The sequence below is a fragment of the Carica papaya genome, chromosome 4 (assembly GCF_054855325.1).
Source record: "Carica papaya isolate Zhongbai chromosome 4, ASM5485532v1, whole genome shotgun sequence".
Lineage (NCBI taxonomy): Eukaryota > Viridiplantae > Streptophyta > Magnoliopsida > Brassicales > Caricaceae > Carica > Carica papaya.
Window position 1 is genome coordinate 28763884 of NC_142312.1, and position 27573 is coordinate 28791456.

Genomic DNA, 27573 nt, shown 5'->3' on the forward strand with positions numbered 1-27573 from the left:
AGATATATCATAGTTTGTAGTTAATTAAAAATTAAATTTTATTTAATATTTCAAGAATTTAAATAAATAATTATTTATGTACATCACTGTATAAATTAATTTTTTGTACTTTAAAATTTGTGGATGGTATTTAAATTTTTTAATATGTAATATATATATATATTATAATCGATATTGATTACTTTTTTTTTTCAGAAGAAGTTCGAAAATATCATATGGCATTCGTATTACTTATATATATTGAAGAATATATATTATCTCTTCTCTTTTATCTTCACTTAAACTAAGATAATTATACATTAGATTATATATGGTGACTTTTTTTTATAAGGCATTGAGAGTTTAACGTAATTGAAAATTGGAACAATGTAATGAAAAAAAAAAAAATCCAAAATTATTAATGAATTCCCTTAGAAATTCACTTTAAATTTATATATAAAATAGGAGAGCTGTGAGATTGGCAAAGCAAATTCTAATTTTGCAAATTCTAAATCCAAAATTTGGCATTAAATACTGAACCGGTTCGACCAAACCGACCGGTTCTAAAATCATAAGCTAAAGTTGCTGTGGCGTTGCAGGTCTTCTTCCCGCCCTGTTAAACCCTAAACCCAAGCTCCCATCCCCCTCTTCTACGCTCAGTCTCCCAAAACTCTCTTAACTTGCGAAACAGAGCCAGGGAGCGAGAGACAGAGCTTGAAGACAATGATCGGGCAAGAAGACCAAAAAGAAGAAGTCAACAAGAAGGGATTTTCTATATGGGATTTGCCAGATGTGCCAATGGGAAAACTGCCTCCCCACCTCGAGCTCCAGAGAACTCGCGTCATCTGCAATAAAGATGCTCCTATCCATGTAATACTTTCTTTCCCTTTATATTTTCTTTTTGTTGGACTATTTTGAAATTTGAAGATGTTGAACAGTTTTTGTTGAATCTGGAGCTAGTTAGTGATTTACACGGCCGTTTTAGATATTGACCAGGATTTTTCTTGTCATTGATACCGTGCTTTAGCTGGAATTTGAAGGAAAAGAAAAGAAATTTTTTTATTGTTTTGATTTTTTATTTTCGGGGTTTCTTTTTCTCAGTTTCTTCAAGCTCCGGGGGAAATTTTTTTTTGGATTTAGCTTAAATATAGTTAAGTTGCCTAGACAAGTATAAGAAATTTCCTTTATGTGAATATGTATATTTTCTGTTTATACCAATGGTTGAGGTTTTGGTATAATTTGCTTCTAGGTGGTTAAATGTGAACTAGCTGATAAAGTTAAAATTGGCATCTTTAGGAATAGAGATTAACAGATATGACAATGGAAGCATCAAACTTCCTTAGGTTAGCTTTTTTTTCTTTGCTGCTTATTTGTTTTCTATGAAAAATTTATTTATCTCATAGCCTAATAATGCTTTTGTATCTGCATCTTGTAGACAGAGGGCATAACCTATAGTGGTGCCTACGACTCTATTGAAGTAGACAATACTAGACGACTGAACCATTTCCGTGACAACTTCAGAGTTGAAGTGGTTCGACTCACAGAGGATGATATGGAGTTTGATATGATTGGTATAGATGCAGCAATTGCAAATGCATTTAGGAGAATCTTAATAGCTGAGGTGAGAATACTATTTAACGACCTAGGATTACAAAATCATGGATAGTCATGGCATAGTATGCCCTTAACTTTATGAGTTGTCATTTATGCTAGGTATTTCACTTTGATTAATTGACCTTAAATGCCTTGCTGCACCTATCACAAGACACCCCTTATATATATCAAGTTAGTAGGTCCATTGGGACAGCACTGGTAATATTCATGAATTTGATTGATGTACATGCAGCTTCCAACAATGGCTATTGAAAAAGTTCTCATTGCAAACAATACATCGGTGGTTCAAGATGAAGTTCTTGCCCATAGATTGGGTCTCATTCCCATCAATGCTGACCCAAGGCTCTTTGAATATTTATCAGGTCCAAATGTTTATCAGGCTTTTTATTATTTTTAATGTTTTCTGTGATAAGGATAAGATATGGTATATTTCTGCTCCTCCATCTGTTAGAAATTCCGTTGTGTCACTCACCCCTTTTTCTTTTCTACTATAGAAAATGATCAGCCAAATGAGAAGAATACCATTGTTTTCAAACTCCATGTTCGTTGTGAAAGACGGGCACCACGTCTTACAGGTATAATTATTTCTTTTTCATCCAAAAGTTTTATTCTTTGTGAATTTGATCATGCAATATTTCCTTTTGTTTTTTGTGTCAACTTAACAATGATCTTGAATATAGTAAAATCCAATGAGTTGAAGTGGTTACCGAATGGAAGTGAGCTTATTAAGGTATCTGGAAGCTCTACCTTGAATTCGACCTCAAAACCTGAAACTTACACTTCATTTACTCGTAGTCAAGAGATCATGCCAGAATTTGCCAACAGTCAGATTGGCCCCAAGCATCCTGATATTATTATATCCAAACTTGGCCCTGGTCAGGTGAGGTTTAATTTATTTTGTGCTCATAGTTGTTGCATTATCGGCATCATTATGAAAATTCAGGGGGCCTAGTAACGAATCATTAGTAGTAGTAAAAAAATGTAGAGAACCCTTGTTTCCTAAACTTGATCAAGAAAATAAACTTGGGGCATGCTAATGTAAATAAACATAAAATAGAGCCTTTAATCCTGGACCGAGATCAGGATATGCTAAATCAACTCAACTGCATTCTTATTTCTAAATGAGCTTTGAGCCAGCTACAGCCTTATCATTAGATATGCTGCTCTGGTTCCATTTGTTTACGCATCATGGACCAAGTTTCTTTCTTAAATGGTGATTGAGTAGAAGAAATTTTCTTTCTGATTGTTCAGTTAGAATTGAAATCCTGTGATAAATGTCCAAACTAGTATATAAAACTTGGCTGCATCCCCTTTAATCTGAAAGAAAAGATTAAATCAGTTTATATTGGTCTTTGCCACAGGAAAATGCTTTTTAATTGTCTAAAGTTGATGCATTTTATACTTTCACATGTATAATAGTGAGCTTTCGCAGTTTCAAGTTGTAATAGTGGTTGACTTCTCTGTGTTAAATAGATTTGCCCTTTTTTCTTGGTAGGAAATTGAACTAGAAGCACATGCTGTTAAAGGCATGGGTAAAACGCACGCGAAGTGGTCCCCTGTGGCTACTGCTTGGTATCGGATGCTTCCTGAGGTAAGATCTACATTAGAGGAAGGTTTATTGTGAAGTGTGTTGTCTTCCGGCTTTTAAGTGCTCCTTTTTTTTTGTTTCCTTTCTAAGGGTATTTTAATTCTGGTGTGTAGGTTGTATTGTTGGAAGAGATTGAGGATGAGGATGCCATAGAACTTGTAGAGAAATGCCCGGTTAATGTATTTGATATTGAAGATATTGGTAAAGGTGAAGTGATTTGGTTCCTGTGAAGATATTTGTACGGTTTACATTAAGGAATGTGAACATTACATGGTGTCAAATGGCCTCCTTCTGATGGTTGTCTCACTTTCCTAATTAATCGTATATCACCAAACAGGTAGAAAAAGAGCAACTGTAGCGAGACCTCGGGCTTGTACGCTATGTCGGGAGTGCATAAGAGGTGATGAGTGGGACAAACGTGTGGCACTACGGCGGGTTAAAGATCATTTCATATGTAAGTAGTATTGTCTGTACACTTATTTTACAGCACTGGTGAACAATGATTTGGGTATTGATGTGAGAAATCTATGAGAACTAAATGATGCTAACAATTTAATTTATAGCTTCTACTGATACTATTTCAAGGCAGCTTTTTAACGGGGAATGTTTTATAACAATTAATGGTAGCAATTGAATCTAACTTGTAAGGAAGACAGCGATGGATACAATGATAAACATGTAGAACTTTGGGAAATTGGGGTCAGTATCAAATTATTAACTTCAACATCTGTGTGAGGTATACTATAGTTAAGGTGGTTTTCTGAGTTTCAAATAACATTTCCTCTGCGGTAGTGGTAACTGACTGCTATATAAGGTAAAACTAAATGTGTTCGCTACTGCTTCATTTGGCGTTTCATGATTTGTACTGTTTCAACCTTTATGCAAATACTGAAATTCGACATTATTCCCTGTTGAAAGATATTTGGGTTCTAATTTCCGTTTGTTCTTTACTTTCCAGTTACAATTGAATCAGCTGGGTCATTACCTCCAGAAATCCTGTTTACTGAAGCTGTGAAGATTTTGGAAGACAAGTGCGAATCTTTGATCACTGAAATCTCTTGATGTCTGGTTATTAAGTCTACTAAAAATGCTTTTCTTTTTGGTTACTAATATATAAAATCAAATATAAAATGGCTGTAAAGAGACAGGTATGTGATTTAAAAGATTGTTACACTGATATAACTTGTTCCCTCAATTTTTACCACTGAGGGAAGTTTTTTAATTTTCTCCATTCTCTGATCTTGTTTCTTCTTATTTTCTTTTGGAAAACAAAACCATTTTCCTTCCTTTGTTTATGAAATGAGGAAAAGATTATATGAGGAACTTGTTGCAGGAGAGTGCTCTGGATATTTACATGATAGTATGGAAGTGGAATCTGTGTGTGTATGAAGATCATTACAAGGAATAATACATACTTGATTTTGATTGAATCATTACAATGTTGTTTTGGCAATTTCTCAGTGATTGGTAGGTCCATAACCTTCATGTCACTTTAGCAAGAAATTTCCACAATCAAATACCTAATCAGAGAATATGCCTTATACTATTATTGTCCATAACACTAAAAATAAGCCATAAAAGCTTTAGATGAGTGGCTTGGCTTGTCAAAGTTGGATAATTGAGTTCACCCATTGTCCTGTTTCTCTCATCTTCCTTTCTTTTGGTTCAAGTGGTCCCTCAATCCCTGCATGTATACACCCAGAAAAACAGCTTTTAAATATATTTTCTTTTAAAAAAGAAAAAACAAAACCCTAAATTGGGTTTAACTATTTACCAAATTATTAAATTTTTTTGGTTTATGTAGGTACCATCTGAGCTTGTGTACTTTGATGAACTTTATGTGGCCACCCATATGGAGCATGTTACCAACAGGTGGCAATAAGGACAAAAGCATATTGGTCTGCTGTGCCAGCTCACAGTCCCTATCCTAGTAGTAGAGAAATCAGTGTATACATGTGTGTGTGTGTGTATATATATATATATATATATATATATGTTGTTGATGTTAGATTTCTTCTTGAATGGTAGATAATAGTTTAGCCAGCCATTATCCCTTTTTTTTTTATTCTCTTGTCCAGTGTAAGTATATACATTTAATTATTCATTAATTCAATAAACCCTAATCAAGAATAAGGTAAGTGACAAGGTAGGAAGATCAGGCAACAAGTTTCCAAAATCCTCAATCAAGAATAAGCATGTTAGGTCAATTTTGCTAATTGCTGAATTCCTTGTCAATTAGGACATGACATAAAGCAGCAGCACATGATCTTTTTAGGCAGGTCACTGTACAATTAAATAGTGCTTACAAAAATCTAACTGATCAATTCAAGGACACATATTTATTAGTAAATTATATATATACATATATATTAGTTAGGTCAAAAATATTTGTGTTACTACTAGATATCTTCTGAATTTATGAAATTATTTTAAAATAAAATTAATTAAGAATTTTGTTTATATATTTATTTGTATGGTATAAAATTGATTTACTGTCATTTGTAAGATTTAAATAAAATAAATTATTTATTTTATCAAGATTAGTTTTAAATACTGTAAAAGATAAAGTATGAACAAACAAAAAAATTATTATTTTTATTAATATTTATATCATTACATAAAAAAAATAATTATTCTTAAATAATTAATTAAACAAATTACCTCAAAAGATTAAATTAATAAAAAATAATTAACCTACTTTAGTCACATATAAACTCTAACTTATTAAATTTTGTACAAAACTAATTTTAATAAAAATAAGATTGATTTTACTTAAATTTATTATCTTAAAATTTAAAATTCCAATAATTACAATAAATCCATTATGAGTTTATCAATAAACATAATTAAGAATAAATTTTTTTATTTATTTTGATAATAAAAAAAATTCATTCATCATGTTTACTCAATTAAAAAAAAATTAATGATTATCAAATAACTTTTTTCTTTTAAAAAATAAAATAATCTCTCTGAAAGATAAATTTTTGCATGGTAATAATTAGGTTATATTAAATAATTGTATTATGGTTGATATAACAATGAATGAGCCACCTAGGGGAGAAGAAAATGGCTTTACATTGACTGAATAAGCCACATTATTATTAATTTATGGTTTAATTAACAACTTAATTTCTTTGTTTAATTAATTACTTTCAGAACATAATTAAGAGCTGAAGATAATTATGAGGTCTGGACCCACAAGTTAGGCATTGACTGATTATCTTCATCTTCATATATTCTCTCTCTCCTCATATTTCTCATCATCACACTTCACAGCAACTTTCTGAGCCACTCTCTCTCTCTCTCTATATATATATATATATATATATATATGCAAGAAAGAAAAAAAAAACACTTGGAAGAAAGGTTGATGCCAAGTTCAATTTAACAAACATACTTAGAGATATTTAATTTAATTGTACCTTAATGTAACATTTATAAAATTTATACCTTAAAGTAAGAGTGAACAAATTTAGAGATAATCTAAATTTTATATTAATTGAAGAAATATGTTAATTGTGTTAAAAAAAATACAAAAAAAAAATGTGTGTATATATAGAATTATGTGTGAAATCAGACTAAGATATCAAAATTATACTAAAATTAATAAACTTTATAGTGTATTAACTAAAATATCATATATATATATGTTTTATTTTTCTTATTTTTGTTTATAAATTTTAATTAAAATAACTCAATGTAAGATTTGATTTTTAGTATAGAGATAGAAAAAATTTAGTTGGAGTTCATCATTTGTGAGTGATGGAATCTTGTCCATCTGATTCAGTGGTCACTGCTCATCATGCAATCCATAAATTGATAATCAAAAGGCTAAAAGAAAGAAAGAAAGAAAGCAAGCACTTTAGACTTTATGGACCACAAAATAAGGGCGTGTTTGGTTTTGAGAAAGAATATCAAACTCTAAAATAGGAAACTAAAAAACATATTTAAACAAGAAGAAAAATGAAAAGAAAGAAAAAGAAAAGGCCCAAAAAGAATGAAAGACAGGTTGGAGCCTTTTAAGGCCCATATGTTTGATAGAGACTTTTGTTTAGTGTTGGGGACAAAACAAAATACATTGAAATAATTGAAACTCAAAAGCTTTTTACTTTAGCTTTGACCCCTCTCCTCTTTTCATGGTAGACCCAAGTCCTCCTTTTGACACTCTCAAAGTTTCTTCTTTTACTCTCTCTCTCTCTCTCTCTCTCTCTCTCTCTCTCTCTCCACACATTTTCGTGGAGAGGAGTCCTGATTGACAATTCTTTTATGTCTATCTACAGTGCTGATGAGTACTGAGTAGTGAGTGCTCTTTCTCCCTTTTAAGTTATTTCTTTCTTCTTTTTCATCCACTGCAAAAGCAAAGGCTCTCTCAAAGTTCTGATTTTTGAAGCTATCATCAGGTATTCTTCTTTTATGAGAGATGGGTTCCTTTTCTTCTATTCACTTTTAACTGGTTTTATGATTTGCTCGGTGGGTTTTCTTTGTTTGTTTTTTTTTTTTTTTGGTTCTTTGTTTTTTAGCAACTGGGTCTTTGTGGGGTTTCTGGATTTAGAGAGGTGGGCCAATGTTCTGGAGATCTGTATGAATCTTCTCTTCTTTGTTCTTATCCTCTGGTCTTTTGGCCTTTGCTAAGTGTTTCCTGAGGCATAGAGGAACTACATTTTTCTTGTATGAATTGATTGTTATCTTCCTGTTGAAAATATTCCTAAAAAGTTTGCTTTACAATTACAAAAAAAGTGTAGTGTTTTTCAGGTACATGAATGTCTTTTATTTTTTTCATCATAATACATTAGCAATTTCTTTCTGGGTTTCTAATTGTTTCTCGGGATTATGGTTTACCTCTGCATGATATCCTTGGTACGTGTGTGTTCCTTTTCTCTTCTTTTATGAGAAATGCCTCTGCTATGCTAACTTTGTCTAGTTCTTAAGTTAATTTTGAGTTGTTAAAGAATTCAGTTCTCTTGTTAGTGGCTACTTCATTGGTTGACTATACTTCAACTGTGCCATTTGGGTTGCACGTGATCTTGTCAATGATGCCTTACTAATTTGAATTTAGGTTGATTACTTGGATCCTGTAACTAATAAGAAATAATACTAAACCTGTCTTAGTTTGTGCTCTTCTTGCTCAAACATTTTTAGTAGCCTTTTGGTACTTCTGCCTCTTGAGCTTTCATTTTAGTGTGCCATGGATTTGGATATCTGTGGTTGGAAGAATTTGATTGCATGACAGTTATGCTCTGTTTTGTCAATTATATATTGGTAGGCTTATTGCTTGATGGAGTTGGAGAAGAGATTGGAAATGACTGATTCTGAAGGGAATCATTCCCTGAAGCTTGAGGCTGCGTGATAGGTTCAAACAGTCCAATCTATGTAAGATTTATGTCTTCTAAATGGCCTCAAAATCGGGTGCCAGAGCTACTCCGGAAAAGCAGAGGAAACCAAGTGATAATCAAACATCAGAAGGAAGCTGTAGCCAGCCTGCAGCCTTGCAGGTTACAAAGTCGAGTAAATCAGAGCCAGTTAACCCTAGAAAACTACCTAATAGTGCCCAACAGGTTCCTTCAAAGCCAGTTTCTGTTGCAACAGCTGTAAGTGGAAAATCGGGGAATTCTACTAAACAATTGTCTCTCAATTCTCTAGCTGATGAAATAGGTACAAGTTTATCCTTGGCTAATCTGAAACAAGTGCAGACTTGTATGGATCCTGAAGTGAGTGAGACAAAGGGCTTATCAAAAGGTAATTCTTATCAAGAGAAGAAAACATTAGAGCCTGAAATTAGTCCCACATCAGATGTACGTGCTGAGAGAATTAGCAGCCTTGAAAAGACCAGTGGGAGTGTCAAAGCTAGTGATCAGGCTGATTTTGTTGAGAGTGGGAAGACCAGTATGTGTAGAGGAAGCACAAGCAGCAATGTGAGTGATGAAAGTACTTGTAGCAGCTTTAGTAGCAGTATGAACAAGCCTCATAAAGCAAATGATATGAGATGGGAAGCCATACAAGCAGTTAGAACAAAAGATGGATTATTGGGTTTGAGCCATTTCAGACTTTTGAAGAGGCTGGGCTGCGGAGATATAGGAAGTGTCCATCTTGCAGAGTTAACTGGAACAAAGTGTTACTTTGCTATGAAGATTATGGACAAAGCATCTTTAGCAAGTCGTAAGAAACTGCTTCGAGCTCAAACAGAAAGAGAAATATTACAATCTCTTGATCATCCATTCCTTCCAACTTTATATACCCATTTTGAATCTGACAAATTCTCATGTTTGGTTATGGAGTTCTGCCCTGGAGGTGACTTGCATACACTTCGTCAGAGGCAACCAGGGAAACATTTTTCTGAGCAAGCAGTGAAGTATGAAAACTTTCCTCCTTGTAGTGTCTTTGTTGTTAAATCTCTTAAATGAATTTCATGAGCATTTATTCTTATTTTGGTGCTTCCTTTTCCAAAAGTATCTAGTTTTTGCTAGACCAATTGTGTATCATGTGTTTTCTACGGCTTAAATGTTGTAGATCTATTTTTTAAACATTTATGGGATGAATACTTGTTTTGTTTCCTTTGAATTAGAATTTTGATTTGCTCTATAAACAAAGGCTATGTTTGATGCAAAATCGTAAATTTAGTGGAAGTCTTCTGTAAATCCATGATTAATTCAATCAAGAAAAGATATAAATTATATTAGAAGGCAGAAAATCAAACTCATAATTTTGTATGAAATTGGAACCTTGCATGACAAATATGGATTTAGAATTTGGAATTCGTTATTACAGTTCTACCTGAAATTTTGCATGTGGCCAATTTTTTATTATTTCAAGAAAATTTTCATTATCTTCGAGTTGGATAAAGTGTGGATATGGAAATGAATTCCTCTAAATTTTTTGACGTAATCCAAATCTAGCCTAAGCTCCTAGGTTCTTCCTTTAAAGAATGAGGTAGAGGTCCTTCTTAGTGATGTGCTGGCCAATTCCAGTTAGAACGCTAATATGCCTAGAGTGAAGTTGTTAGAAGTTATTTCAATCAAAACATGAAAAATAAAATGTGATATACCCTGATGAATGAACATGCAGATGTTGATTGAGAAGTCAATAAAACAGGATTGTTTCTGTAGTGTAGAAATCAGACGAAAAAAACCTATCCGGACAATGTTATGCCAGAATTTTCTGATAACTTAGCTGTAAGTGGTTTACATTTACTTGAGGATTTCATTTAGTTTTGTACATAATCAAGCCTATCAATAAGTGTGGCTTGGTATTCACTAAGTATGAAAGTGGAGATAAAGGTTACTTCTGTTAGCTCAGTCCTGATCTCAGACATGAATAGAACGTGATTTACTTTCCCTCGTTAAAGTTAGGAATTCCTGTTGAAATGAGGTTTCTTTTTGTTTGAAACTTAGGTTTCTTAACATTTATTTGTATCTAGTAATAGCTTTTAGAACAAGATTCTGTATTGTTAGATTGTAATGGCCGAAATGCTTTGTCCTGCAAAGAACCTAGGCATACTCTTCCATACCATCCTTTATACTTAAACATAACAAGTTTGATTTTATCTATTTTGAAAAATGTCAATAGAACCTTTCCTTTTTGTTTTTGATAAAATCTTTATTTAGGCTTAGGCTATGCGTGGAAGACATCCAAAATCTCTGTGGAATTCATTCACAAACCAAAATAGTTAGAAGTTATTGAAGTAAAATTTGAGCGCACAAGGAACTCTATGTCAAATTAGAGCAATGGAGTAACTGTATACCTACTAATGAATTCCGCATGAAATCAAGATTTGCTCTGAATATAGCCTGAAGTATGGAAAATGGTAGGAGAAACTGGTAGGAGAATGGTGGAGATAACCTGAATAGTCATGATTGCATTCTCCATCCAATAGTTATTGTAATGATTTTTACATTATTTAAAATGCTTGCTAAATGCTCATTGTTATTGTATATCTTCTTTCTTGCAGGTTCTACATAGCAGAGATTCTCCTTGCCTTAGAATATCTTCACATGCTTGGGATTGTTTATCGTGACCTCAAGCCAGAAAATGTTCTTGTGAGGGAGGATGGACACATAATGCTTTCTGACTTTGATCTCTCCCTACGCTGTGCTGTCAGCCCTACATTAGTCAAATCATCATCGCTGGAGTCTGAACCTTTGCGAAAGAACCCTGTTTATTGTGTTCAACCTGCTTGTATTGACCCTTCTTGTATACAGCCATCGTGCGTTGTCCCAACAACATGTTTTTCCCATAGGCTCTTTTCAAGCAGATCTAAGAAGGATAGAAAACCCAAGAATGAAATGGGAAACCAAGTCACTCCATTGCCAGAGCTTATTGCTGAGCCCACCAATGCTCGCTCGATGTCCTTTGTGGGAACCCATGAGTACTTGGCACCTGAAATAATCAAGGGGGAAGGCCATGGAAGTGCTGTTGATTGGTGGACTTTTGGTATCTTTCTTTACGAGCTATTGTTTGGTAAGACTCCATTCAAAGGATCCGGGAATCAGGCCACTCTATCCAATGTCGTAGGTCAGCCATTACGCTTCCCGGAGTCACCAGTAGTGAGCTTTGCTGCAAGAGATTTGATAAGGGGTTTGCTAGTAAAAGAGCCACAGCACAGATTGGCTTACAAGCGTGGAGCAACAGAAATCAAGCAACACCCCTTCTTCGAAGGTGTGAACTGGGCTTTAATCCGTTGTGCAAGTCCCCCAGAGATCCCAAAACCAGTTCAACTTGAGCAGATTCCGGTCCCAGCATCAGCTAGCAGTAAAACCAGGCCCGGTGCTTCTAAGCATGATCAGAGTAATTATCTGGAATTCGATTTCTTTTAAATTATCTGCAGCAAAGACATGCTATGTCTGTTTCTGCTCTAAAGGGAATATGTAGAGTTTCTGAAATATCGATGATGTTCAAATTATATTAGGGTTTTCAGAGATACAAACAATCACATGTTTCATGTTTGATTGCCATTCTTGAAAAAAAAAAAAAAAAAAGAACCTTTGTATACATATTGTTTTTCTCAGTACATACAAACATCTTTTCTCATGAGAAATAATCCAGTCAACCAGCCGGTGACAACAGCCAATGCAAACATCCACTGTTAAATCCAAAAGTTGGGAGCTTTTCCTGGGAGGAATTCGCAGTGCAGGAAGAGCAGAAAGAGGATGAGTGTCGTGTTGAAAACAAACCCAGTTTCATATGGTAATTATGTGCACTGCAATTGAATTACTTTTGTTGTGACAGTTAATTTAGTTAATCATGGAAACTTTTCTTTCATCTACTTTTCAATAGATTTGGATCTGTGAAGAAACAGAATGTATAAAATAAAATAAAAATGAGTGGTTGAAGGATCATGGGACTGGATTGTCAGATCCAAGAAAAAAGCAGGAGGAGATTTGGTGGAGAAAGAACATGAACCCACCATATCTCCCCCAACGGACCCCCTCCATTTGCCCGCCCTGTAAATTTGGCACATGGTCTTTCCTTACCCAAATAATATCTTCTATACATAATATGTATTTCAGTTTTCTCTTCAAAAATAATTACTGTCTGCATAAACGTGAAGGGTCTTGAAAATATATATAAATAAATTTTATTTTCTCAACCGCTCAAATTTAATTCTAAAATAAATTTATCTTTTATTCTTGTATTTTCCATACCATGCTGTGTTTTGAGGGAAAATATATTTGTAATTTTTTTTAAAATAGTAAAATCATATATATATATATATATATATATACACTAAACAAATTAAATTATGAGTGAAATTATTAAATATATTATATTTAATTTTAAAAAAATATAAATTAATATTACAATTTAATTTGATGTGCACGTATCGTACACAAAAGAGGGACGGTTCATCCACATGGCCACCCGTAATTTGTATGGTGGAAAAATCAACGGATGCGGACATTCTTGGCTTCTTGAATTTTGTTCCACATAAAATAATATGATATAATATATTCAATATTATATTCTACGTTATATATATATATATATATATATATATATATTCTCTCAAGATCAAGCCTCTGCATCTATTCCTTTTATGGGTTTTATAATTATATAGAGCAAAAGTGTTGGAGATTTTTAAAAGAGGTAAAGCAAAGGCCAGTAGATTTGTTCCTTTTATGGGTTTGATTTGGTTGCTCTTTATACTTCTCTTCCTTTTTCTAAATAGAGGGTCAATAATTTTCATACAAGATGAAACATGAAAAATGAAAAATGAATATTTTATAAATTATTTAATGTATTTAATCGTTGTAATCTCATCAACGTATTAATAAATTAAAATTTTAATTTTTTTTAATAAATTATTAAAAATAGTTATCGACAATTCATAATATAATTATAAAGGTAACAAATTATATGTTTAAAATAAAATTTAAATTTGTGAGGTAACACCCGGGCTTAGAAAGTTGGTCGGGATAATTCAATATTAATGAAAAATATATATTTAAAATAATTTAATTTTAATTTTTATGAAATTTTGTTAAATATTTGATTTTACGTGCATTTAAAAATTTTTTAAAAAAATTAGGACCAAAATAGAAATCAGAAAAAATTTATTTGAAAAGAAATATGAAAAACTGGATAAAAACATAATTTTCAAAAATATGGCCACGTGGGATAACTATGTTAGCAGCACGGCGAGTCAGAACACGTCACGTGGCGGACAAGTTGACATCAGTTCCACGCAGGAGCCACATGCCTGGGCAATCCAACGGCTCAGATCGCATCTCGCACGCACGAACGACCCATATTTGATTGCGATTGGACAGCTAGATTTGATCGTGATGGACGATCCAAATTTGCACACGTAATCAGCCTAAACAGGCATCGATCGGACAGTCCTCCTCGCTCCATGTTGACTTAGATGAATGACCAGGAACAGGGGAACCTCTCTTCAGTTGGTCCAAAACCTAGCCGATAACCTTGACCGGAGAAAAAGAAGGAGGGCGTAGGGAAGATCAACCACTGGAGGGACACTGTCGGTGCCGCACTGGAACCACCATCGATGCCAAAAAAGGCAAAAAAAATTTATTCTACTTGGAATTGAATTCTGAACCTCCTAAACCCATATCAGAGCAAAAAGGGTAGCGTGTGAGCTGGAAAATACGAGCGGAGCTCGGTCGAACCGCCGGGTTTGAAACTCGAAACTCCCTCCGATGAGCCCCTTCTCATTTTTCGTTCCTTTTGGTTTTCTGATCATCGTAATCCTCGTTTCTTTCTAGTGTAGGTTACCTGAAGTAAAACCTCGATCGCAAAGGAGAACAACGGAGCTGTTGCATCCGGAGACCCTTCTGCCGGTAGGGTTTCAATTTTCTCCTTTTTAAGCTAATAGAGGCCCCTTAACATTTTTTTTGCAGGTTCCCATGTAAAATCGGCCAAAATTAGTCTAAATCAGTAAAAAACGACCAGACTGAGAAGAACTACCGCCGTGGGTGGCAGAACCTGTAACGACCCCGGAAATTTAAAATGGAATGTATATTAAAAATATCAAATGTGGAAGCGAAGTCAAAAATTCGATTAGCATCCCTTACACTAAAACCAAAAACGTGCTCACAATATAAAAGATCAAACTACCTAAAGGAGAAACTTGAAAGTAAAAGCTACGAATATGACTATGGAGTCTTTAGGCGTCCCCTCCGTCGTCCTCCTGCGGAACCGGCTCGGGAACAATGTCTTCCTGATCTGAAATGATTAAATAAGGAATGAGCTACACTAGCCTAGTAAAGACATCACGATATCTCACCGTCACGGAGGTAAAGGTGGGTAGAAAACACAAAAAGACCAATGGAGCATAATTTACAACAAATCCTTTTATCAATAATAAAACCTTTACCATTCACTTACTTCGGTGAAATTCATAAAAACAATATACGAAAGCAATAACATCATCATCATCATGAAATCATATATAAACTGTATAACATAATACTTATCAAGCCTTTCGTAATTTAATCGTTACACAACATATTTTCCTCATTTACCAGCCCACTAGTATCCATGGGGATCCATAGGGGTCCCGCTACCCGTTAACCCTTAAAACTTGAAATCGTATTCCAGGGCCGTCCCCATACCCCGTCCGGTATGGGCGTCAAAACTATAAACCTCATTACCCCGTCCGGTATGGGCGCCAAAACACATAAGATCTCCATACCCCGTCCGGTATGGGAGACCACAATCCCGGTAGGGTTCCCTACGGACCCGGTCCGTCCACTATCTCCCAGAATATCGAGTCAGGCTGACCACATTATACAATTACCAATTTACATAATCTTTCATTCTCTTTTTCCTCAGTCAGTATCATCAATTCACATACAAACAAGCAAAACAATAATTTATGCCAAACGGACAACATACAGCGTCAATATCCCAGTCATTCAATCCATAATTAATAAAACAGTAAAATATGCACACGAAACTATAAAATGAAAACATCAAACCTCATGCTGCGTTTAAAACTGTAAAATAGGCCAAATAACAATTAACCGACAAACACACTAGACTCGGGCTCCATTAGCGACCTTAGGCAATTTCACACATTCGTTGATTCAGGAAATACCGTTTTATCATTATTGAACTTTAATACCGTGATAGGAAATAGGGTGAGGGGTCCTTACTCGTTTCGGGGTCCGAACACGGCTTCACAGTGCGCCTACAGGCTGTCCCTAATTTTCCCTAAATTTTTTCCTAGGAACTGAAACGCACTACTGGTACCTGCACGTGTTCCAAAAAATCCCAAATTAGGCCCAGAGCCCCTTTCGGCCAATATCGCAATTCCGGCACGGCGGCTCCGCCGTGCTCCGGCGACGGCGCCGCCGCTTGCGGCGGCGATTCGCCTCGGTTTGGCCGTTTTCGGCCACACTTGCATCGATCCTTGCGATTAAACAACTCTAGGGCCCTCGGGGGGCCAAAAAATTATGAAAAACCGAAGCTTACCGGTGGCGGTGCTCTCGGGTGCAGCGGCTCTCCGGTGAAGTTCGTGTTTTGGTGATTCGGCTCCGATCAACCTGTAGAGAAAAGAATGGTGATCACGGTGATATAAAAATTGCATTAAACGGAGGCCGGGAAGGGCCTCATCGGAGGCAAAAACCGAGGAGGGGTGCGGCGGTGCCGCTGGGTTTCGACCGTGTTTTCAAGCTGTTTGGCTGGGATTTTGGCTTCAATTTGGCCACAGGGGAAATCAGCGTGGAAAAACGAGTCGGGGTATGAAATTTACCTCGATCGGCGGTCGGAGATCCTTCCGGTGCGGCAGCGGGTGGCGGCGGCCGGCTTCTGGTTCGTCTTCTCCGACGAGGGCAGGCGGCTAGGGTTTTGTGGTCTGGTGTGGGGGTCTTATTTATACTCTTTTGCCTTTTGATCTCAGCCATCCATTTTGATTGAATCTGGGCCGTCTGTTTTTGATTGAATCTGGGCCGTCCGTTTTTATATCACCGTGATCATCATTCTTTTCTCTACAGGTTGATCGGAGCCGAATCACAAAAACACGAACTTCACCGGAGAGCCGTCGCACCCGAGAGCACCGCCGCCGGTAAGCTTCAGTTTTCCGTAATTTTTTGGCCCCCCGAGGGCCCTAGAGTTGTTTAATCGCAAGGATCGATGCAAGTGTGGCCGGAAACGGCCGAAAACGGCCAAACCGAGGCGAATCGCCGCCGCAGGGTTTCGACCGTGTTTTCCGGCCGTTTGACCGGAATTTTAGCTCCGATTTGGCCACAGGGAAAATCAGCGTGGAAAAACGAGTCGGGGGTATGAAATTTACCTCGATCGGCGGTCGGAAATCCCTCCGGTGCGGCGGCCGGCTTCTGGTTCGTCTTCTCCGGCGAGGGCAGGCGGCTAGGGTTTTGTGGTCTGGTGTGGGGGTCTTATTTATACCCTTTTGCCTTTTGATCTCAGCCGTCCATTTTGATTTAATCTGGGCCGTCCGTTTTTGATTGAATCTGTGCCGTCCGTGCGATTGCATCTGGGCCGTCCGATCGCACGTTTGATCTGGGCCGTCCGATCGCGCATACGCGGATCGCCAACGTGGCCCGTCCCAGATCGACGTGGTCTTGCCACGTGGCAGGTCCCGGTTGGCCGGGACTGCTGACTGGGTCTGCTGACGTGGCCCCCCCCCCTTTTTTTTTTCTTCTTCAATTTCCCGGGCGCTACAGAGCCGACACTAGAGCACAGATTGGCCAAAAAAGTTCAAAAACACTTATTGTGGTCTTTTTGAAGTATTTTTTTTTATATGTGACACATATTTTTTATTTTCGCAGGAAAAATATGAGAAATCCAAGAACTGCCAGGAGGCGCAGTAAAAAATACGGTATTTCGAACGCCAATTTGAGGTGAGAATCTCTCATCCTCCTCCTCATTATAGTAAATTGAAGCTTAATAATTAATAATATTGTGTTTTGTGAATATTAGAAAATTTCTAAAATGAATTATGGTCACCAGTGGAGTCGGTAACTGGTTAGTATAAAATTACATATTTTGTCGATAACGTTTCTATATGGGTAGGGTATGTTTGTTGGTTTGCTGCGTGCACTTGTATTATGGATTTATTGCCCTCTCAGTATTGATTTCCTAATTGTTTCTCTTATTTGCCTATTAATTAAAATAAATGGTCTAATTGTAGCACCCGGAAAGGAGGAGGAAAAAAAAAAAAAAAAAAAAAAAAAAAGGGGGGGCCACGTCAGCAGGCCCGGTCAGCAGTCCCGGCCAACCGGGGCCTGCCACGTGGCAAGATCGCATCACTCCAAAAGGAGCCACGTTGGCGATCCGCGTGGGTGCGATCCGACGGCCCAGATCAATCGCGCGATCGGACGGTCCAGATTCAAACGCACGGACGGCCCAGATTCAATCAAAAACGAACGGCCCAGATTAAAACGAAACGAACGGCTGTGATCAAAAGGCAAGGGGTTATAAATAGAACCCCCACACCAGACCACAAACCCTAGCCGCCAGCCGCTCGCCGGAGAAGACGAACCAGAGGCCGACCGCCGCCACCCGCCGCCACTCGCCGCCGCACCGGGGAAATTTCTGACCGCCGATCGAGGTAAATTTCATACTCCCGACTCATTTTTCCCCACTGATTCCTCCTATGGCCAAATCGAAGCCGAAATCCCGGCCAAACGGCCGGAATACGCGGCCGAAGCCCAGCGGCGCCGCCGCGCCCCCTCTCGGTTTTTGCCTCCGACGAGGCCCCTCCCGGCCTCCGTTCGATGCAATTTTTATATCACCGTGATCACCATTCTTTTCTCTACAGGTTGACCGAAGCCAAATCACCAAAACACGAACCTCGCCGGAGAGTCGCCGTACCCGAGAGCGCCGCCGCCGGTAAGCTCCGCTTTTCCGTGATTTTTTTGGCCCCCCGAGGGCCCTAGGGTTGTTTTCTGACAAGGACCAATGCGAGTGTGGCCGAATTCGGCCAAAAACGGCCGAAAACAGTCAACCCGAGGCGACTCGCCGTCGCCAGCGGCGGCGCCGCTGCCGGAGCACGGCGGAGCCGCCGTGCCGGAGTTGCGATTTGGGCCGAAAGAGGCCCTGGGCCTAATTTGGATTTTTTTTGGAACACGTGCAGGTACTGTTAGTGTGTTTCAGTTCCCCGGGAAAAATTCAGGGAAAATTAGGGACAGCCTGCAGGCGCACTGTGAATCGTATTCGGATCCCGAAAACAAGTAAGGACCCCTCACCCTATTTCCTATCACGGTATTAAAGTTCAAAATGATAAAACGGTATTTCTTGAATTAACGCATGTGTGAAATTGCTTAAGGTTGCTAATGGAGCCCGAGCCTAGTGTGATTGATGATTTACTGTTATTTGGCATGTTTTACACTGTTTTACAGCTTTAAATGCATTATGGGGTTTGATGTGTTCATTTTATAGTTTCGAATGCATATATTACTGTTTTATTAATTATGGGTTGAATGACTGAAGAACTGATACTGTATGTTGTCTGTTCGGCATGAATTACGATTTGCTTGTTTAAATGTGAATTGATGATGCTTATTGAGGAAAAAGGGAAATGAAACATTGTATAGACTGATAATTGTATGATGGGGTTAGCCTGACTAGATATCCTGGGAGATGGTGGACGGACCGGGTCCGTAGGGAACCCTACCGGGATTGTGGTCTCACATGCCGGACGGGGTATGGAGATCTTATGGTTTTGGCGCCCATACCGGACGGGGTATGGGGACGGCCCGTTTCACCCTCATACCGGACGGGGTATTGAGGTTCATGGTTTTGGCGCCCATACCGGACGGGGTATGGGGACGGCCCTGGAAACTGATTATGAATGTTAAAGATTAACGGGTAGCGGAACCCCTATGGACCCCCACGGATACTAGTAGGCTGGTAAATGAGAAAAGAGATATGTTGTATAATGATTGAATTACAAGAGGCGTGATAAGTGTTATGTTTTACAGCTTAGATTATTCAATGATTATGATGATGTTATTGTTTTTCTCATATTGTTTTCATGAATTCCACCAAAGTAAGTGGATGGTAAAGGTTTTCATGTTAATAAACGAGTTTGTTGTAAATTATGCTCCATTGGTCTTTTTGTGGTTTTCTACCCACCTTTATCTCCGTGACGGTGAGATATCGTGATATTCTTACTGGGCTAGTGTAGCTCACTCCTTAATTAACCATTTCAGATCAGGAAGACATGGTTCCCGAGCCCGTTCCGCAGGAGGACGACGAAGGGGATGCCTAGAGACTCTGTAGTCATACGCATAGTTTATTTTCGAGTTTTCTTTCTTAGTTAGTTTAACCTTTTATATTTTAAGTACGTTTTTTTTTTGTTTTTTCGTGTAAGGGATGTTAACTGAAATTTTGATCTCGCTTCCGCATTCGATATATTTAAATACTCATTTCTTTTTTAATATTTTCCGGGGCCGTTACACTAATCATATTTTTCTTAATTTACGTATTATCTATTTGCATGATTTACTGTTGATTGGTAAAAATAAGATATTGATATATGATGTGTGATTGATTGATGATTTGGATCTATAGATGAAAGGCTTATCGAGTACCTTGAGAAAGGGTGTACAGGGGGATATTAGGTTCATGCATAGGGGGATATCCCTATAGAACCCCAAAGGTATTGGTATGCAGGTAGTCTATTATTATTGTTCATTTGAATATGTAATCAAAATACGATTTAGGTTATTGTCTTTATAGGTTAGTTTTGGAAACTTATAAGAATAAGTATGAAACTTATGTTTTTATATTAAATGAATTTATTTAAAAAAATAATTTATTTAAATAGGTTTACAGAACTCAAAATGCAGTTGACTACCGCACAAGTTTTGGTTATGCTGAGTGGAACATATGGATACACAGTGATGTTTCCTAACTAGGGTTGGGATGTGTTTTGATGCAGCATGAAAAAGTCATAAATTATGGGTCCCGATAATTGAAAAGCCATAAAAATAATTACCCCACCCATGATTAGAACTTACCACTATTATTCACACTTTGAAAACTTGATGCCACTACTTATATTGGGAGACTTTTGAGATTTATATAGACCATAAAAGCTTGAAACATATATTCACCCAAAAGGATCACAATATGCATCAGAGACATTGGATAGAACTCCTCAAAGACTACGATTATAAGATCTTGTATCATCCGGATAAGAACAATGTGGTAGCCGACGCGTTTAGTAAAAAAAATGCAGGTATGATAGTTCACTTAATGGTTTTTGAATGCAGGGTAATAGGAACTGCGCAATAGATACAGCTTCAAGATTTGAAAATGGCCACATGTCTGGCCCATCTAACTGTTCAACCCGAACTGATTCAAAGAATAAAGAAGCTCAATTGACTGATACCACCCTAGTAGCTCTCAGGAATAATACAGAACATAGTATAAACTAGAATTTCAAGTATCTGTCGATGGGTTATTTAGGTTCCAGGACAAGGTGTGTGTTCAAGCTGACAGTAAATTAAAAAATGATATTATGACAAAGGCCCATAGTTCAAAGTTCACCATGCATATCGAAAGTACTAAAATGTATTAAAGCATGCGATCCCGATTCTGGTAGAGCGGGATGAAAAGAAAAATTGTTGATTTCATCTCCAAACGCCTTGTATGTTAGCAGGTTAAGGCAGAATATTAACGACCAGGTGGGTTACTTCAACCATTACCAATTCTAGAGTGAAAATAGGAGCGTATCACGATAAATTTCGTAACAGGGTTACATAAGACACGCTGGGGACATGATATCATCTGGGTAATTGTTGATTGACTCACCAAATTCTCTCATTTCTTTGCTATCAGAATAATCGAAACTTTAGAGAAGATAACAAGAATTTATATATGAGAGATAGTCATGCTACATGGAGTTCCAGTGACAGTGGTATCCGATAAAGACCCTAGGTTCACCTCTCGGTTTTGGTCAAGTTTTCAGCAAGTAAGGAGAATGAAACAGTTTTTCAGCACAACATTCCACCATCAAATAGATAAACAGTTAGAACGAACAATTCGTACACTGGAGAATATGCTCAGAGCTTGTGTTATGGACTTCAGAGGATATTGGGATCATCATTTGCCTATGATAGAGTTCACTTATAATAACAGTTGTCAAAAAAGTATTAGTATGACCTTATATGAGACATTGTATGGTCGACTCTTTAGATCGTCAATTTGTTGGGAAGAGAGATAATACGAAATTATTTTGCCCAAATCTTATAAAGGAGACTACAATTAAGATAGGTAAAATCAAGAAGAACATCCAGACAACTCAGAGTAGGCAAAAGAGTTATGCAGACACCCGTATGAGAGATTGGGAATTTGAGAAGAGTGATCGGGTGTTTCTTAAGGTCACTATCTTTAAGGGTATCAGCAGTTTTATGAATAGGAAAAAATTAAATTTTCAGTTCAATGGACCGTTTAAGATCTTGGACATGGTTGGTATGTCCGTCTACAGACTAACACTACCTTAAGAGTTATCCAGAGTCTATAATGTATTTTATGTGTTTATGGTACACAAGTACAACCCAGACTCCTCGCATATCCTGTCTCATGAGCCACTTTCACTATAAGAAAATCTATCATATGAGGAGGTACTGATAGGTATTTTGGACTGAAAGAGTAGAGTGCTTCACAACAAAGCAATTCCCTTTATCAAGGTCTTATGATAGAATCATACAAAGGATAAGGCCACTTGGGAGCTAGAATCGGACTTCAAAGCTCAGTACCCTCAATTGTTTGACCAGTGAGAGGGCGACAAATTTGAGAGATCGAATTTTTTCTTAAAGGAAGAGAGTTGTAACACTCGGGCCTTAAAATTTGGCCCAAAATAATTCAATATTAATGAAAAAAATATATTTAAAATAATTCAATTTTAATTTTTATGAAATTTTGTTAAAAATTGGATTTTGAATGCATTTGAAAGCATTTTCGAAAATTAAGGTTAAAATAGAAATAAGAGAAGATCTATTTAAAAAACAAAAATTAAAAAACTAGATAAAAACATAATTTTCAAAATACGGCCATGTGGGACGACCACGTCAGCAGCACAACGAGTCAGAATACGCTGCGTGGCAGACACGTTGACACCGATTTCACACGGAGCTACACAGGTGATCTGCGTGCCTGAGCAATCCAACAGCCCAGATCACATCCTACGCGCATGAATGAACCAGATCCATTTCTTTTTCAGACGTGATCAGATGACTGGATTTGATCATGATGGACGACCCAGATTTACACACGTAATTGGCCTAAACAGGCATCAATCAGATAGTCCTCCTTACTCCACGTCAACCCAGACGAATGGCTAGGATTAGGGGAAGAGAGGTCAGTCGACCCCAAAACTCTAGCCGATAACCCTGACCAGAGAAGAAGAAGAAGAGCGGCTAGAGGGAAGATCAGCCGCCAGAGGGACACCGTCGCCACCACACCATCGATGCCGAAAAAGATAGAAAAATTTTTCTTCTACTTGGAATTGAATTTCGAACCTTCCTACACCCATATCGGAGCAAAAAGGGCAGCGAGTGAGCCGAAAAATATGAATGAAGTTTGATCGAGCTGCCGCAGTCGAAACTTGAAACTCCCTCCAATGAGCCTATTCCCGTTTCTCATTCCCTTCATTTTTTTTACTATTGTAATACTCGCTACTTTTTGGTACATGTTAGCCGAAGAAACAACCTGATCGTAAATGAGGAATGATGGAGTCACCGTACCTAGAGACCTTTTCGCTAGTAGGGTTTCGATTTTCCTATTTTTCAGCCAATGGAGGCCTCCTAACCTTATTTTTCCTAGGTTCCCTTGCAAAAACAACTAAACTGATCTAAACCAGTAAAAAATAACTAGACGAGAAGAACCGCCGCCGTGGGTGGCGGAGCCAACACTGAAGCACAACATTGTTCGAAAAAGTTCAAAAACACTTATTATGGTTTTTTTGGATACATGATGCATATTTTTTATTTTTGTAGGAAAAATCCAAGAAATCCGATAACTGCCAGAAGATGCAATGAAAAATACAGTATTTCGAACACCGATCCGCAGTAAGAATCTCTCAACCTTCTCCCCGTTATGGTAAATTGAAGCTTAAAAATCAATAACATTGTATTTTGTGAAGATTAGAAAAATTCTAAAATTAATTACAAGTCACCAGTGGAACTGATAATTAGTCAATATAAAATTACCTATTTTGTCGATACTATTTCCATATGGGTAGGGTATGTTTGTTAGTTTGCTGCGTGCACTTGTATTATGCATTTATTGCCCTCTCGGTATCGATTTCCTAACTGTTTCTCTTATTTTCCTATTGATTGAAATAAATGTTCTAATCGTATTTTTTTTTTAATTTATGTGTTGTTTATTTGCATGATTTACTATTGATTGGTAAAAATGAGATGTTGGTATGTAATGTGTGATTGGTTGATGATGTGGATCTATGGATGAAAGACTTATCGGGTACCCTGAAAAAGGGTATATGGGCCCGGTATATAGGAAAAATCCTACTGTGGACATTACCTCAGTCGAACGAGACTGAGAAGTCTAATACCGGAAGGGGTTGGGAAGTATAATTTACGCTTATTACCGGATAGGGTATGGGGACGACCGATCAATCAAGAAATTAGATATTGAGTTTACGCGCATGAGGATATCCCTATAGACCACCAGAGATATTACTAAGTAAGTAAATCTATTGCTATTGCTCATTTGAATATGTAATCAAAATATGATTCGAGTTATTGTCTTCATGGATCAGTTTTGGAAACTCATAAGAGTAAGTATGAAACTTATATTTTTATATTAAATGAATTCATTTAAGAAAGCAAATGGTTTTATTGGTTGTTTTATGATTTTTTATTTCGGTGTTAAGTTTGATATTCTTATTGAACTATTGTAGCTCATTATCTTATTTAATCATTTCAGATCAAGAAAACAAGGATCCAGATTTTGAACAGCATGAGAGTTGCGAATAAATGTTACCTCCTGAACCCCATCAGAGTTGCTCAGCGTAGGTTAATCCTATAAAATTTTTATTTCGTTTTATTTTAATTATTTTAAACTCCTAAAAGGGACATTCCTGTATCTCTATTGAGTATCTTGATTTACTATGTATGTAGCACCCGGAAAGGAGGAAAAAAAAAAAAAAGGGGGGGGCCACGTCAGCAGCCACGTCAGCAGGCCCGGTCAGCAGTCCCGGCCAACCGGGGCCTGCCACGTGGCAAGACCGCGTCACTCCGAAAGGAGCCACGTTGGCGATCCGCGTGGGTGCGATCCGACGGTCCAGATCAATCGCGCGATCGGACGGTCCAGATTCAATCGCACGGACGGCCCAGATTCAATCAAAAACGAACGGCCCAGATTAAAACGAAATGAACGGCTGTGATCAAAAGGCAAGGGGTTATAAATAGAACCCCCACACCAGACCACAAACCCTAGCCGCCCGCCGCTCGCCGGAGAAGACGAACCAGAGGCCGACCGCTGCCACCCGCCGCCGCACCGGGGAAATTTCCGACCGCCGATCGAGGTAAATTTCATACCCCCGACTCGTTTTTCTCCGCTGATTCCTCCTATGGCCAAATTGAGGCCGAAATCCCGGCCAAACGGCCGCAATACGCGGCCAAAACCCAGCGGCGCCGCCGCGCCCCTCTCGGTTTTTTGCCTCCGACGAGGTCCTTCCCGGCCTCCGTTCGATGCAATTTTTATATCACCGTGATCACCATTCTTTTCTCTACAGGTTGACCGAAGCCGAATCACCAAAACACGAACCTCGCCGGAGAGCCGCCGTACCCGAGAGCGCCGCCGCCGGTAAGCTCCGCTTTTCCGTGATTTTTGGCCCCCCGAGGGCCCTAGGGTTGTTTTCTAACAAGGACCAATGCGAGTGTGGCCGAATTCGGCCGAAAACGGCCGAAAACAGCCAACCCGAGGCGACTCGCCGCCGCCAGCGGCGGCGCCGTCGCCGGAGCACGGCGGAGCCGCCGTGCCGGAGTTGCGATTTGGTCCGAAAGGGGCCCTGGGCCTAATTTGGATTTTTTTTGGAACACGTGCAGGTACTGTTAGTGTGTTTCAGTTCTCCGGAAAAAATTCAGGGAAAATTAGGGACGGTCTGTAGGCGCACTGTGAATCGTATTCGGATCCCGAAAACAAGTAAGGACCCCTCACCCTATTTCCTATCACGGTATTAAAGTTCAAAATGATAAAACGGTATTTCTTGAATTAACGCATGTGTGAAATTGCTTAAGGTTGCTAATGGAGCCCGAGTCTAGTGTGATTGATGATTTACTGTTATTTGGCATGTTTTACAGCTTTAAATGCATTATGGGGTTTGATGTGTTCATTTTATAGTTTCGAATGCATATATTACTGTTTTATTAATTATGGGTTGAATGACTGAAGAACTGATACTGTATGTTGTCTGTTCGGCATGAATTACGATTTGCTTGTTTAAATGTGAATTGATGATGCTTATTGAGGAAAATGGAAATGAAACATTGTGTAGACTGATAATTGTATGATGGGGTCAGCCTGACTAGATATCCTGGGAGATGGTGGACGGACCGGGTCCGTAGGGAACCCTACCGGGATTGTGGTCTCACATGCCGGACGGGGTATGGAGATCTTATGGTTTTGGCGCCCATACCGGACGGGGTATGGGGACGGCCCGTTTCACCCTCATACCGGACGGGGTATTGAGGTTTATGGTTTTGGCGCCCATACCGGACGGGGTATGGGGACGGCCCTGGAAACTGATTATGAATGTTAAAGGTTAACGGGTAGCGGGACCCCTAGGGACCCCCATGGATACTAGTAGGCTGGTAAATGAGAAAAGGATATGTTGTATAATGATTGAATTACAAAAGGCGTGATAAGTGCTATGTTTTACAGCTTATATTATTCCATGATTGTGATAATGTTATTATTTTTCTTATATTGTTTTCATAAATTCCACCGAGGTAAGTGGATGGTAAAGGTTTTCATGTTAATAAACGAGTTTATTGTAAATTATGCTCCATTGGTCTTTTTGTGTTTTTCTACCCACCTTTACCTCCGTGACGGTGAGATATCGTGATGTTCTTACTGGGCTAGTGTAGCTCACTCCTTATTTAACCATTTCAGATCAGGAAGACATGGTTCCCGAGCCCATTCCGCAGGAGGACGACGAAGGGGATGCCTAGAGACTCTGTAGTCATACTCATAGTTTTATTTTCGAGTTTCTCTCTTAGTTAGTTTAATCTTTTATATTTTAAGTACGTTTTTGGTTTTTCGTGTAAGGGATGTTAACTGAAATTTTGATCTCGCTTCCGCATTTGATATATTTAAATACTCATTTCATTTTAATATTTCCGGGGACGTTACAATGTAAGAAATGTAAACCCTAAACTCTAAATTGCTTTCGCTTATAATCAATATAATTTGATATTTTCATTTCCTTAAGTTTTGGGCCTTTACATGTGATATTCAAATAAATGGTACGAATCTTAATTAGTAGACAAGCTTGTTGGTGGTGAATTAAATTGATTGACTTTTAGTAGAAGGAAATTAATTTACTTCATGATTTGATTACAATTAAATATTTTAATGAGTCTACCTAAAATTTTAATCATATAATATATATATATATTCAAACATATTTAACGCATGTAAGAAATTTTAGAACTTATTTTTTTAAAATTTTATTTAAGGTTATATTAAATGTTTTTCCATATTTATTTTAGAATTTATATTTAAGTTTTAGAAAACATTTTCTTAATTTTATTTAGAATTTTCTGAAAATTTTATTTTTTTATTTTTTATAAAATTTAATTATTTCATAATTAAAATAAATATAAAATTTCAAATTTTTTATTATATTTCATAAAAATGGGTCTTGTAGAAAAGTAAATAACTAATAATTGTTGAATGAAATCTTTGTCCTTTAGTGCTTGCTTATTTTTAACCCTTTATTATGT

At 37.6% G+C, this 27573-nt stretch overlaps 2 protein-coding genes across 5 annotated transcripts; both read left to right on the forward strand.

Moving 5' to 3' along the window:
• Nucleotides 1-561: 561 nt before the first annotated feature.
• On the forward strand, nucleotides 562-5239 carry RPAC43 (RNA polymerase I subunit 43). 2 transcript variants are annotated; one of them, XM_022050100.2, is made up of 10 exons: nucleotides 562-849; nucleotides 1415-1600; nucleotides 1826-1955; nucleotides 2088-2168; nucleotides 2274-2473; nucleotides 3089-3184; nucleotides 3295-3388; nucleotides 3519-3635; nucleotides 4140-4212; nucleotides 4986-5239. In XM_022050100.2, exons 1-10 carry the CDS (start codon nucleotides 703-705, stop codon nucleotides 5110-5112), a joined length of 1251 nt encoding a protein of 416 aa, XP_021905792.1. In that variant the 5' UTR covers nucleotides 562-702; the 3' UTR covers nucleotides 5113-5239. The 2 variants fall into 2 exon arrangements, with proteins under 2 accessions (XP_021905792.1, XP_088074882.1); XM_088218756.1 differs by lacking the exon at nucleotides 4986-5239 and having other exon boundaries at nucleotides 565-849; nucleotides 4140-4420.
• Nucleotides 5240-7310: 2071 nt separating this feature from the next.
• On the forward strand, nucleotides 7311-12168 carry LOC110820647 (serine/threonine-protein kinase D6PK-like). 3 transcript variants are annotated; one of them, XM_088218757.1, is made up of 3 exons: nucleotides 7311-7581; nucleotides 8445-9530; nucleotides 11127-12168. In XM_088218757.1, exons 2-3 carry the CDS (start codon nucleotides 8572-8574, stop codon nucleotides 11989-11991), a joined length of 1824 nt encoding a protein of 607 aa, XP_088074883.1. In that variant the 5' UTR covers nucleotides 7311-7581; nucleotides 8445-8571; the 3' UTR covers nucleotides 11992-12168. The 3 variants fall into 3 exon arrangements, with proteins under 3 accessions (XP_088074883.1, XP_088074884.1, XP_021905879.2); XM_088218758.1 differs by lacking the exon at nucleotides 7311-7581 and adding an exon at nucleotides 7722-8038; XM_022050187.2 differs by lacking the exon at nucleotides 7311-7581 and adding an exon at nucleotides 7722-7933.
• Nucleotides 12169-27573: the final 15405 nt, after the last annotated feature.